This window comes from Nelusetta ayraudi, unplaced genomic scaffold, assembly GCF_046127955.1.
Source record: "Nelusetta ayraudi isolate G7.1 ecotype Tasmania unplaced genomic scaffold, CSIRO-AGI_Nayr_v1 ptg000090l, whole genome shotgun sequence".
NCBI lineage: Eukaryota > Metazoa > Chordata > Actinopteri > Tetraodontiformes > Monacanthidae > Nelusetta > Nelusetta ayraudi.
The window spans coordinates 666,223-680,024 of NW_027466140.1; the positions used below are offsets into that span (position 1 = coordinate 666,223).

Here is a 13,802-nt window from a genome sequence, read left to right on the forward strand (position 1 = left end):
CCACTGTTCATGGTGCTCATTTTATTTTATTAATTAATTATTTTTTTAAGATTTTTTTTTTCCGTGATCACTTTATTTTAATGGCTTTTTAAGGCCTAATTTCCGGTATTTGTCAGCTTGGAACATTTTTTTTTTAATTATTATTATAATTAATATGTATTGTTGTGCACTCAAGCTATTTTGTCCTTAGCTCCTTTTCCTTAAAATCTAATGTTGTTGAAGGTTGTTTTAATTCAACTATTTTTCTGACGACTTGATGAACAAGCGTTCACAGGATTTGTGTGACGTTACTAAAGGAAAATCTTTGAACCGATGTCATCGTATCTGCCCTCATGAATTCACCAGAATTCTGAACATGCAATTGTAGTTTTTGTCCGCTAGGGGACACAGTAGACCATCACATTTGCACCAAGGGTTTCGAATTGCGGAGCTCCTCCCAGATTCAGCAAATTATTTGTCGGCTTTGTAACAAAGACGGAGCAGACGGCAACGACGTCGTTTTGTTTCGCCCTTATATACATTTCTTAATTTTCAACGTATTCTTCTGATCCAGTGTGTGCTGTAACATCTTGGGACAGACTTGTGTTTTGGAACGATGGATTTTCTATGCCGGACAAGATGCGTGTGGATATTTCTGTTTTTTCTTATGGATTTATTTCGGGATGCAGTGTCTGCACAGCTCTCTTATTCCGTTTCAGAGGAGGGAAATATCGGGACTTTTGTAGGAAATATTGCCAAAGACTTGAACATTAATGTCCAGGACTTGGAGTCTCGCATGTTTCAAATCGTTGCTGGATCGAGGAGAAAATATTTCGAGGTAAACCTAAAGACTGGTGTCCTGTATGTAAACGAAAGAATAGATCGAGAGGAACTCTGCGGGGACGAATCCAAATGTTCAATCAGCATAGAAGCTGTTATTAATAATCCGTTAAAGCTGTACCGGATTGAAATCACAATTTTGGATGTAAATGACAATTCGCCGTCCTTTCTTAGCACGTCACAGGTCATTAATATAAGTGAGAGCACAACCACGGGGGCGAAATTTCTTTTGAAACAAGCTCATGATTCAGACGTTGGCCGAAATACTGTGAATACCTACAGGCTTAGCCAGAATGAGCACTTCTCACTTGCTATTCATAAAGGGGAGGAAATATCTCCGGAATTACTGCTTCAGAAAGCTTTGGACAGGGAGAAGCAGTCTGTGATTCGACTCATACTCACAGCAATTGATGGAGGAACACCTGCTAAATCTGGTACAATGACGCTAATAATACATGTGCTCGATAGTAACGACAACGCACCAGTCTTCAGTCAAACCCTGTACAAAGCCAGCGTGTATGAGAACGCTAAAATTGGAACTTCAATCATTACTATTAACGCCACTGATTTGGATGCCGGTCAAAATGGGAAAATATCATTTTCGTTTATTGAAATAAACCAGAAAAAACAATCCGATATGTTCGCAATTGATGAGAAAACGGGAGCTGTTACAAATAAGAAAGAAATTGATTTTGAGGAGAATAACGCCTTTGAGATTCGAGTACAAGCCAGTGATCTATCTTCTTCTCCGCTGACATCACATGCCAAATTATTGATCGAAGTGTTGGATGTTAATGACAACGCTCCTGAAATTACTGTGACGTCACTGTTAAATAATATCAAAGAAGATGTATCTCCAGACACAGCCATAGCGCTCGTCTCTGTTTCTGATAAAGATGGAGGGAAAAATGGGGTGGTGAACTGTAAGATTACAAATGCTGTCCCGTTCAAATTAGAGTTAAACTATAAGAATTATTATTCTCTGGTGGTAGATGGTCCTCTTGATAGAGAGAGTGAAGATCAATATAATATCAGCATCACTGCTACTGATGAGGGAAGTCCGCGTCTTTCTAGCACGAGTGTTATTAATGTGAAAGTATCAGACGTAAATGACAACAAACCTCAATTTGCAGAGAAGTTAATCTATGTATATGTGAAAGAAAACAGTCCAGCAGGGGCAGTAGTAGCAACAATTTCAGCAACTGATGCTGATATTGATCAAAATGGAAGGGTGAGCTATTCATTTTTCCAAAATGACCCAAACTTGTTACCGTTGTCTACAATGGTCAACATTAACACAGAGACAGGTGATATAGTCAGCCTGCAGTCGTTTAACTATGAAGAGTTAAAGACTTTCCAGTTCCAGGTTCAGGCCACAGACTCTGGTGTTCCTCCACTCAGCAGCAGCGTTACTGTCAACGTTTTAATTCTGGATGAAAATGACAACAGTCCAGCTATTCTCCCGCCCTACTCTGAACATGGCTCTGTGAACAGTGAGACCATCTCCTACTCTGCTGAAGTGGGACAGATAGTGGCAAAGATCAGGGCCGTAGACGCAGACTCTGGATACAACGCGCTGCTTTCTTATCACCTGTCTGATCCCAAAGGAAACAACCTGTTCAGGATCGTGACCAGCAGTGGAGAAATCAAAACTAAGAGGAGAATGAGTGACAGTGACCTGAAAACTCACCCATTGGTGGTGCTGGTGTCTGATAGTGGAGAACCCTCCCTGACTGCTACTGTGTCTATTGAGGTGGTGGTGGTGGAGAGTGCAGGTGACATGAAGACTCCGTTCAGCCATGCCCCTGTGAAGAAGGAGAACTTTTCTGTTTTGAATCTGTATCTGCTGATCGCCATTGTGGCAGTGTCGGTGATCTTTCTGCTGAGCCTCATCACTTTGATAGCGGTCAGATGTCACAGGACAGACGGTGGTTTTGGAAAGTACGGCGCCCCCATGATCACCACCCACCCTGATGGGAGCTGGTCTTACTCCAAAGCTACTCAGCAGTATGACGTGTGCTTCAGCTCAGACACTCTGAAGAGTGACGTGGTGGTTTTCCCCGCCCCTTTTCCACAAGTAGATGCTGAACTGATCAGCATTAATGGAGGAGACACTTTTACCAGAACTCAGACTTTGCCCAATAAAGAAAAGGTAAGGAGTGAAAACATGACTCTCTCTCTCTTTCTCTATCTCTCTCCTCTCTAACCCTCCCTCTCTTTGCTTTGCTCTCTCCCTCTCTGTCTGTGATTTTAATCATAAAATCAATCTTATGATGCATATTAAAGCAAATATTGCAACTACATCATATTATAACATACACTTACCAAGTTCATTTATGCATTCAGTTATTCATTTATATAATTTGACTCTGAGTAAACGTGACTACTACCTACTATATATTAGATTTTGACAGTAGAACATGTTACCCAGTGGCTTTCATAGCAATTTAGCCATTTCCAGCCTCTGGACTTTGTTAGCATTAATTATGGTCATTAGGGTTTGATTAATTTAAGAAAAGCAATAGAATCAGGGTATTGCCTCGAGTTTCCCACTTTTCTTTCAAGTCAGTGTGTTGAGTCGCTGTCCATAGTGCTGAACATACTTTCTTTCTGATTTCATTTTCAATTGACACTTACCTTAACAGCCTTTGGTCTTTACACACTGTTCCTTGCAAAATACTGAAACAATGAAACAATGAAGCTGTCCGTAGTGCTGTATCTGCATATTTTACATATATTGGTTGTTCTGCGATGTGTCTGCCATTTGGCTGAAGTCATAGCTGTAAAGGTGCGCTAAGGGTCTAAATACTTAATTTTAATATTTTTTAGTTCACGCTATTGTGATTAGTGGTGTTTATATATATATTTTGCGTTTGCTGTTGTTCCCCTAAAAATACCCTAGATGACGCCAGAGACCATGCAAAAATCGTGTATTCATTTCCAATAACCCCTCCTACGCCAGTGACAAAAAGGCAACGTCATCGCTTTCCAGTGCTTTGTGAAAATAGCGTTGAGTCGAATGAAGTCTTAAGCGACAGGATAATCCAAAACTATGGACACAAGAAAATAAGGATTTTCATCTTTTTTATTTTTTGTGGATTAAGATAAACGATCCTCCCGGATTTTTTACTATTGACCGGACAGCGATGGCTGCACAGGAACAATGGAATAATATTGTGGGTTTATTTTTCACCCTGCTTTGTCTCTGTGACCGGTCCGTGGCTCAGATATCTTACGCCGTTTCGGAGGAGGTGGACAAAGGAACATCGGTGGGGAATCTCGCTAAAGATCTAAACCTCAGTGCGCAGCAATTTAACTTCGCCGGCGCCCAGATTACGTCTAATTACAGAAAACAGTATTTTGAAATAAATCAAGAATCTGGAGTGCTATTTGTTAACGAGCGGATAGATCGCGAGGAGCTTTGCAATGATCTGGTGAAGTGCGCGTTAAATATAGAAGTCATACTGAATAACCCTCGCAGTTTGCATCAGATTGAAGTAGCGATTACGGACGTGAATGACAATGTTCCATCTTTTCAGGAAGAAATAACCACCATTGATATGTATGAGTCTTCATATATTGGAGAAAGGCAGCCTTTGCCGATAGCGCATGACGCTGATGTAGGTGTTAATTCAATAAAGACCTACAAATTAAAACCAAATGATTATTTTTCGTTGGATGTGCAACACGCCAGTGACCACTCCGTGTCTGCTGAGCTTGTACTGCAGAAGGCTTTAGATCGAGAAAAGGAGTCTGTCGTTGAGCTCATACTGACGGCAGTAGATGGAGGCAAACCGTCGAAAACAGGAACTTTGCAAATACACGTTAATGTGCTTGACGTAAATGACAATTCACCTGTATTCAGCCAATCTTTATACAAAGTACAGGTGGTCGAAAATTCGAGTATTGGAACAGCGTTATTGACACTAAGCGCTACTGACTTAGATGACGGTGTTAATGGTCAACTCGTGTACTCCTTCACCGAAAAGGGACGTTTAAATCCAGATGACAAATTTGCCCTGAATGATATTACTGGGGAAATAACAGTGAAAGGTATTGTTGATTTTGAAGAAAATAGGGCGTATGAGATCCGCGTTCAAGCAAGAGATAGAGGGACCCCTCCTCGTACTGCACATAGTAAGGTATTAATCGAAGTTATTGATATCAATGATAACGCTCCTGCAATATTAGTGTCATCGCTAATGAGTCCAATGAAAGAGAACGCTGATAAAGGTACAGTGGTTGCTATGGTTACAGTCACTGATAAAGACGGTGGCAAAAATGGCATGACAAATTGTATAATTACTAATTCTGTGCCATTTGTACTGAAACGGAACTATAAAAATTACTATTCCTTGCTGGTTGATGGCCCTCTTGACAGAGAGACTGTTTCTCAGTATAACATAATAATCACAGCTACAGATGAAGGAACACCATCATTATCTAGTACAAATGTAATAACAGTTCACATTTCTGATGTCAACGACAACCCACCTCAATTCCCAGAAAATAAGATGAATGTTTATGTGAAAGAGAACAGTCCGATTGGAACTACAATCCACAGGCTGACAACAACAGATTATGATTTAAATGAAAATGCAAAGCCAGTGTACCATTTTATCAGCAGTTCTAAGACAACACAAATAGCTTCGATGATAAACATTAACTCAGAGACGGGCGACATAGTCAGCTTGCAGTCTTTTAACTATGAGGAGTTGAAGACTTTCCAGTTCGAGGTTGAGGCCACAGACTCAGGTGTCCCTCCTCTCAGCAGCAATGTTACTGTCAACGTTTTAATACTGGATGAAAATGACAACAGTCCAGCTATTCTCCCGCCCTACTCTGAACATGGCTCTGTGAACAGTGAGACCATCTCGTACTCTGCTGAAGTGGGACAGATAGTGGCAAAGATCAGGGCCGTAGACGCAGACTCTGGATACAACGCGCTGCTTTCTTATCACCTGTCTGATCCCAAAGGAAACAACCTGTTCAGGATCGTGACCAGCAGTGGAGAAATCAAAACTAAGAGGAGAATGAGTGACAGTGACCTGAAAACTCACCCCTTGGTGGTGCTGGTGTCTGATAGTGGAGAACCCTCCCTGACTGCTACTGTGTCTATTGAGGTGGTGGTGGTGGAGAGTGCAGGTGACATGAAGACTCCGTTCAGCCATGCCCCTGTGAAGAAGGAGAACTTTTCTGTTTTGAACCTGTATCTGCTGATCGCCATTGTGGCAGTGTCGGTGATCTTTCTGCTGAGCCTCATCACTTTGATAGCGGTCAGATGTCACAGGACAGATGGTGGTTTTGGAAAGTATGGCGCCCCCATGATCACCACCCACCCTGACGGGAGCTGGTCTTACTCCAAAGCTACTCAGCAGTATGACGTGTGCTTCAGCTCAGACACTCTGAAGAGTGACGTGGTGGTTTTCCCCACCCCGTTTCCACCAGTAGATGCTGAACTGATCAGCATAAATGAAGGAGACACTTTCACCAGAACTCAGACTTTGCCTAACAAAGAAAAGGTAAGAGACATTTTAAAAACTTATATCTACACATCTGCACCTATTTTTAGATTTTTAAAATCAGGACAAATTGTGTAATGGCAATGGCAGTATCATTGTTCCAAGGTTAACACCTGGTTAATGTCTTAACTGATTTTAAATTATATTTAGTTCTTAACCAAGATATAATGTTATGCTAGATTGCTTTTATTTCCCAAAAGTCAGATACGTCACAAACCTAGATGAGCTCTTCATGATGCTGATATGACTTCATATTCAGCGCTACCGACGAAATGAAAAATGGTCTTATGCAAATAAATCTAACTGACAAAATTTTAATTTATGTTCATTGGACCCATCTCCCCCAAACCTATGTCTTTCTTTTTTCTTTCTTTCTTTCTTTCTTTCTTTCTTTCTTTCTTTCCACAACATTACATTAGTATATTTTAATAATATAATAACAATATGTCCAGCACAGTATATGGCACGCTTAATACGTTTGGTTTGCCAAATGAACGCTAGATGTCACTCGAGACCACGTGTCTGATTATGATAATTTTTGAACGAGAACTCCTCCTCCATTGTGGGAGGAAAAAAGCTTTTCGCTTTGGGAGGACAGGGCTATATTTACTCCAACAGTATCCCGGACGCGAACCGTGGCTAAAAGGGTTGTACATGAGGATACTTGATTGTTTCATGGATTACTATTAATGTTATTATTTTCTATCGACGAATTTATACCAAAGGATGTATCATCGACAGCATTTCCAACATGAATGGGTGTTATGCTCCATTCTTCTTTGTTTATTGAACTGGTCCGCAGCGCAGATCTCGTACTCTGTTTCCGAGGAGGTGAACAAAGGCACAGTAGTGGGGAATCTCTCGAAGGATTTAAATATTCACACACGGCTGCTGGAGGAACGGGGATTCCGGATTGTGTCGGGATACAGTAAGAATTATTTCGAGGCAAATCTGAGAACCGGCGCTTTATTAGTTAACGAGAAGATTGACCGCGAAGAGCTTTGTCAGAGTTTGCCTAAATGCTCCTTAAATATAGAGGGGCTACTGAGCCATCCTATGAACATTTATCGAATCGAAGTCGTTATTATTGACATAAACGACAATGCTCCATCATTTGTTGAGCAGATTCATATGTTTAATATCTCGGAATCTTCCTCGCCGGGAGAGAGATATCCGCTCCCGCTGGCCCAAGATTCAGACACGGGCAGTAATTCCGTTCAGGCATACAAGTTAAGTTCAAATGAGCATTTCAGCGTGGACGTGAGTAGCGGAGGAGATGATGCGTCTGCTGAATTAGTGCTGCAAAAAGCCTTAGATCGAGAGAAACAACCGCTTATTAAATTGACGTTGACCGCTGTAGACGGAGGAAAACCTGCCAGATCTGGCACCATGCTCATTCATGTGAATGTGATAGATGCAAACGATAACGCTCCATCGTTTAGCAAGACACTTTATAAAATAAGGGCAAGCGAAAATACACCTATTGGTACAACCGTGTTGAAACTAAACGCTACCGACCAAGATGAAGGTCTTCATTCGGACATAAGGTATTCAATAATGAAAAGAGGGAACGAAAACTCTGCTAAAAAATTTCGTATTGTTCCTGAGAGCGGTGAAATTGTTGTAAACGCTATTTTAGATTATGAGGAAAGTAGTGCATATGAATTGAGAGTTCGAGCAACGGATCAAGGCGCGTCCCCTCGCAGCGGCTATTGTAAAGTGCTGGTAGAAATTGTTGACGTTAATGACAACGCGCCAGAGATCTCAGTAACCTCACTGATGAGCCCAGTGAAGGAAAATGCTGAGCGGGGAACGGTTGTGGCATTAGTTACGATCACAGATAAAGACATGGGGCAAAATGGCCTCCTCATATGCTCAGTCAAAGATTCGACTCCGTTTGCCTTAACATCGAATTATAAAAATTATTACTCTTTAGTTGTTGACGGTGTGCTAGACAGAGAGACCTTGTCGCAGTATAGCGTAACCATTTCTGCAACGGATGAAGGGAACCCGCCGCTTTCGAGCACAGCCGTGATAACAGTGCAGATTTCTGACATTAATGACAACGCGCCCCGTTTTCCAGATGCCACGATGAATGTTAATGTGAAAGAGAACAGTAAGATTGGAGACGTTATCTCAAGGGCAGCTGCGCAGGATGCGGATGAATTAGAAAATGCCAAATTAACCTACACTTTACTTAATAACTATCCAAGAAATATCCCAATATCTTCATTTATTAATGTCAACTCGGAGACAGGAGATATTGTCACCCTTCAGTCATTTAACTATGAGGAGTTGAAGACTTTCCAGTTCCAAGTTCAGGCCACAGACTCTGGTGTTCCTCCACTCAGCAGCAACGTCACTGTCAACGTTTTAATACTGGATGAAAATGACAACAGTCCAGCTATTCTCCCGCCCTACTCTGAACATGGCTCTGTGAACAGTGAGACCATCTCCTACTCTGCTGAAGTGGGACAGATAGTGGCAAAGATCAGGGCTATAGACGCAGACTCTGGATACAACGCGCTGCTTTCTTATCACCTGTCTGATCCCAAAGGAAACAACCTGTTCAGGATCGTGACCAGCAGTGGAGAAATCAAAACTAAGAGGAGAATGAGTGACAGTGACCTGAAAACACACCCCTTGGTGGTGCTGGTGTCTGACAGTGGAGAACCCTCCCTGACTGCTACTGTGTCTATTGAGGTGGTGGTGGTGGAGAGTGCAGGTGACATGAAGACTCCGTTCAGCCATGCCCCTGTGAAGAAGGAGAACTTTTCTGTTTTGAACCTGTATCTGCTGATCGCCATTGTGGCAGTGTCGGTGATCTTTCTGCTGAGCCTCATCACTTTGATAGCGGTCAGATGTCACAGGACAGACGGTGGTTTTGGAAAGTACGGCGCCCCCATGATCACCACCCACCCTGATGGGAGCTGGTCTTACTCCAAAGCTACTCAGCAGTATGACGTGTGCTTCAGCTCAGACACTCTGAAGAGTGACGTGGTGGTTTTCCCCGCCCCGTTTCCACCAGTAGATGCTGAACTGATCAGCATCAATGGAGGAGACACTTTTACCAGAACTCAGACTTTGCCCAACAAAGACAAGGTGAGTTGTTTTAAGACTTTGACGTAACTTAAGTTGGACATTTCCTTGTATCTCAATTTTTTCTTTGAAATACGTGTTTTCCTCTTAACCTGTTGCTTCTTGCGACATTGTTTCCCGTCTTTTACCGAAAGAAAAAAAAAAACATCACAATGGAAATTTATAATCCTCTGTCTACGTGCGCTTCTGGAAAATGTTACCAAATCAGGAGATAATAGTGCTGCTTTACAAATGGCTTAGACTTGTTTGTGTGGTATTGTAAACGTTTGGGTTCACTTGATTAGATTATTGTGCACCTGACTTCCATTCGGCACAATACTGAATGCACATTTCAGTGTTCAACTAAAGAGTAGAGTCCATAGTATCAAAGGCTAGTCCATCTTTTTGCGACTGTAGATGATCGTTTTGTTTGTAAGTTTGTAATTTTTTCATTGGAGGATGGCACAAGGACATTGAATATTGTGTGTTTGATAATTAAGGAAAATTGTTATTACTTCATATTTCATTATTTTGCAGCAGAAAAAAATGAGGTTCAAAAAAAGTGCAAAACGCTATCCTTGGTGCTGAACTGATGGAATCACTGCATTTCAGAAGGAATTGTGTCATAGATTTTTTTGTGTCCCGTCACCTTCCTTATTGTCCACATATTTAGCTGTTAAACTCATTATTTTAATCTTAAAAAAAAAAAAAAAAATTCAAAATGAATATGAGCTATGTAGTTTATAAACTATTCGTTTGATAAAGCATAATACATTTATTGCAGGCATAAAACGTTCCAGCTGGCCATTATGCTTATTGGCTGTTAACATTTTGAAATTGTCATACAATAAATATTACTATATATTAACATATTTTAATGTTTATTTTTTATTCACAATATGAAGTAAACAGTATAAGTGCAAAGTGTTACAGTCAAAAAAAAAAAAAAAAAAAAAAACTTTTGCAACAGTTGCAATGCATTGACCTGCGTTAAAACAACACTTCTGTCTGTTGCCACTTGATGTCGCTGGAGACCATAGATATGATTTTTACGACTTTAAAATTAAACTCATACAATAGCGCCCCGCCTTCAGCCGCCATTGGCTGTCAGTTCAGCGAGACACTAACATTGTAAAAGGCAGTGCAGGCTTCGGCTGGATAGCGACGTTGAGTTCGGATGTTTTTCCTCGAATTGGACATACTCAATAAAGGGGATCCGTGGATTATTTCACAGCGATGTCGAAAGAGGGACATGGATGGATTCTTATCGTTGCACTGTTGTGCCTTTTTGACTGCTGTGCTTCGCAGTTGTCTTACTCCATTTCCGAGGAGGTGAACAAAGGCGCCGTGGTGGCGAATCTCGCAAAGGATTTAAATATGAATGTACATGATTTGGAAAACAGAGACCTGCGCATTGTGTCGAGTTACAGTAAGAAATATTTTGACGTGAATCTACGGACCGGGAATCTCGTTGTTAATGAAAGGATAGACAGAGAGGAGCTTTGTCCGAGCACGGCACAATGTTCCCTGAGAATACAGGCTGTTTTGAGCAACCCGATGAATGTGCAGCGCATCGAGGTCAGTGTTTTAGATGTCAACGATAACTCCCCGCAATTCTTTGAGCAATCATTCTTCTTAAACATCTCCGAAGCGACGTCACCAGGGGAGCGATATCTTCTCCCCTTTGCTGTAGACGCAGACATAGGCAGCAACGCTGTTAAAGCATACAAGCTGAGCCAAAATGAGCATTTTTCGCTTGATGTGCAGATTGGAGGTGAGCACGGTGTCTCAGCTGAGTTGGTGCTACTGAAAGCTTTAGATCGAGAGAAACAACCTGTGCTGAAACTTATTCTGACTGCACTGGATGGAGGAAAACCAGCCAGAACGGGAACAATGAACATACATGTTAATGTTTTGGATGTAAATGATAATTCCCCAGTATTCAGCAAGTCGCTGAACAAGGTCCGTGTGCCTGAAAATGTTCCCAAAGGAACTGCTGTGATGAAGCTCAATGCAACTGATTTAGACGAGGGACTGAATGGTGAGATCCGTTACTCCTTGATTAAATGGGGAAATACGGATCCATCAAATATGTTTGATTTAAATTCAGAAACAGGCGAAATCACTGTTAAAGGTGCTTTGAATTACGAGCAGACAGCCAGATATGAGGTTCGAGTTCTAGCTATGGATCGAGGCACACCTCCTAGGAGTGCACATGCTAAATTACTGATAGAGATTATTGACGTGAACGACAATTCCCCGGAGATATCTGTGACGTCACTGATGACTCCTGTTAAGGAAGATGCAGAGCTCGGTACAATCGTTGCTTTAATAATAGTTAGTGATAAAGATGGAGGGAACAATGGTTTAACCCACTGTAAAGTAGTTGGCTCTGTTCCATTTAAGCTCAAGTCCAACTACAAAAATGACTATTCATTAGTAGTTGATGGACCATTGGACAGAGAAAGCACTTCTCAATACAACGTGACAGTGACAGCTACAGATGAAGGGAGTCCACCTCTTTCTGGTTCAAAGGTTATTACTATTGATGTTTCAGATGTTAATGATAATCCACCTCGCTTCATGGAGTCTGTTGTTAATGTTTATGTGAAAGAAAATAGTCACTCTGGCTCTGTTATCAGCACAATAAGTGCCCTTGATCCAGACTTGGATAGTAATGCAAAACTGACTTACATGTTGTTAGAAAGTGCTCCAAGAAATATTCCCATTTCTTCCATGGTCAACATTAACTCAGAGACAGGAGAAATACTGAGCCTTCAGTCATTTAACCATGAGGAGGTGAAAACGTTCCAGTTCCAAGTTCAGGCCACAGACTCTGGTGTTCCTCCTCTCAGCAGCAACGTCACTGTCAACGTTTTAATTCTGGACGAAAATGACAACAGTCCAACTATTCTCCCGCCCTACTCTGAACATGGCTCTGTGAACAGTGAGACCATCTCCTACTCTGCAGAAGTGGGACAGATAGTGGCAAAGATCAGGGCCGTAGACGCAGACTCTGGATACAATGCGCTGCTTTCTTATCACCTGTCTGATCCCAAAGGAAACAACCTGTTCAGGATCGTGACCAGCAGTGGAGAAATCAAAACTAAGAGGAGAATGAGTGACAGTGACCTGAAAACTCACCCCTTGGTGGTGCTGGTGTCTGATAGTGGAGAACCCTCCCTGACTGCTACTGTGTCTATTGAGGTGGTGGTGGTGGAGAGTGCAGGTGACACGAAGACTCCGTTCAGCCATGCCCCTGTGAAGAAGGAGAACTTTTCTGTTCTGAACCTGTATCTGCTGATCGCCATTGTGGCAGTGTCGGTGATCTTTCTGCTGAGCCTCATCACTTTGATAGCGGTCAGATGTCACAGGACAGACGGTGGTTTTGGAAAGTATGGCGCCCCCATGATCACCACCCACCCTGACGGGAGCTGGTCTTACTCCAAAGCTACTCAGCAGTATGACGTGTGCTTCAGCTCAGACACTCTGAAGAGTGACGTGGTGGTTTTCCCCACGTTTCCACCAGTAGATGCTGAACTGATCAGCATCAATGGAGGAGATACATATACAAGAACTCAGACTTTGCCCAACAAAGACAAGGTGAGTTGCTTGTAGGCTTTAGTATCATTTACATTGAAAATCTTTATTTTCCCTCATGCTTTTTTAATTTTTTCAAAGTCACATTTCATGTTAGTCTTTTCACCAAAATAGTTCATCCTGTAGTGAATACAAACTAACATTATTCATATTTACGTTACTCAATATGTAGTTGTGGATGATTAACTTCCGCATAGTCAGGAAATACTATATTGGTTTTGTGAACAGTTTCTAAATTTTTGTGTAGTCTTGACCACAAATTGGTTCAGATGATTTCACTGATTGTAATGTAAGTCACACAAACTGAAGAGCATGTAGTCCAGTTTCACAATGGTGCAGCTATTTTACTGTCTCTATAGCCCTTGTATTTATTTTATCTCATGATTTGCTCTGATTTGCCGAGTGCCTGGAAGATTGAAATACATGATTTTTAAACCTTAATCACCCAGACCTTGTGAGCATGTCTGGATTTTTCAGGACTTCGCTGCATTGCGGGTTCAGGCCAAGGAGCCAAGGCATAGAATGCACAGCGCTCTCCTTGGTGCTGAACGTAGTCTTTGACTGCAACTCGGACAGCGACTGCACTCGAATCGTAACCTATACATCCTTTGCCATGTAACAGTTCTATAACTTTTTAGCTGATGTTGTTGTTAAACCCTTTATTGTAATTTTATAATAGAAAATGAAGTATCATAATTTTATTACAATTATACAGTGGTTAATTTGGGCATGAAATTGACCGGCTGCAAACATTTTAAAACGGACATATGTGTGTGTAATAAA

At 41.6% G+C, this 13,802-nt stretch overlaps 2 protein-coding genes across 12 annotated transcripts in view; both read left to right on the forward strand.

The window, feature by feature from the left end:
* Positions 1-13,802, forward strand: part of LOC142902032 (protocadherin alpha-C2-like) — a 142,100-nt gene that overhangs the window by 81,188 nt on the left and 47,110 nt on the right. Inside the window, exon 1 of one of the 11 annotated variants that reach the window (XM_076046816.1) lies at positions 476-2,971. The exons of 8 other annotated variants lie outside the window; for them this stretch is intronic. In XM_076046816.1, coding sequence (XP_075902931.1) covers positions 596-2,971 — 2,376 coding nt within the window. In that variant the 5' untranslated portion in view covers positions 476-595. Of the gene's footprint in view, positions 1-475; positions 2,972-3,824; positions 6,342-6,909; positions 9,444-13,802 lie in introns of those variants that run through there. 2 more of the 11 variants (XM_076046813.1, XM_076046814.1) reach the window with 2 other exon arrangements.
* LOC142901684 (protocadherin alpha-3-like) lies at positions 10,387-13,272 on the forward strand. The gene is made up of 2 exons (XM_076046303.1): positions 10,387-13,022; positions 13,267-13,272. Exons 1-2 carry the CDS (start codon positions 10,656-10,658, stop codon positions 13,270-13,272), a joined length of 2,373 nt encoding a protein of 790 aa, XP_075902418.1. The 5' UTR covers positions 10,387-10,655.

Excerpts from the sequence above, each read along its gene's own strand:
- LOC142901684 (XM_076046303.1), top strand. The coding sequence starts at position 10,656 with ATGTCGAAAGAGGGACATGGATGGATTCTTATCGTTGCACTGTTGTGC.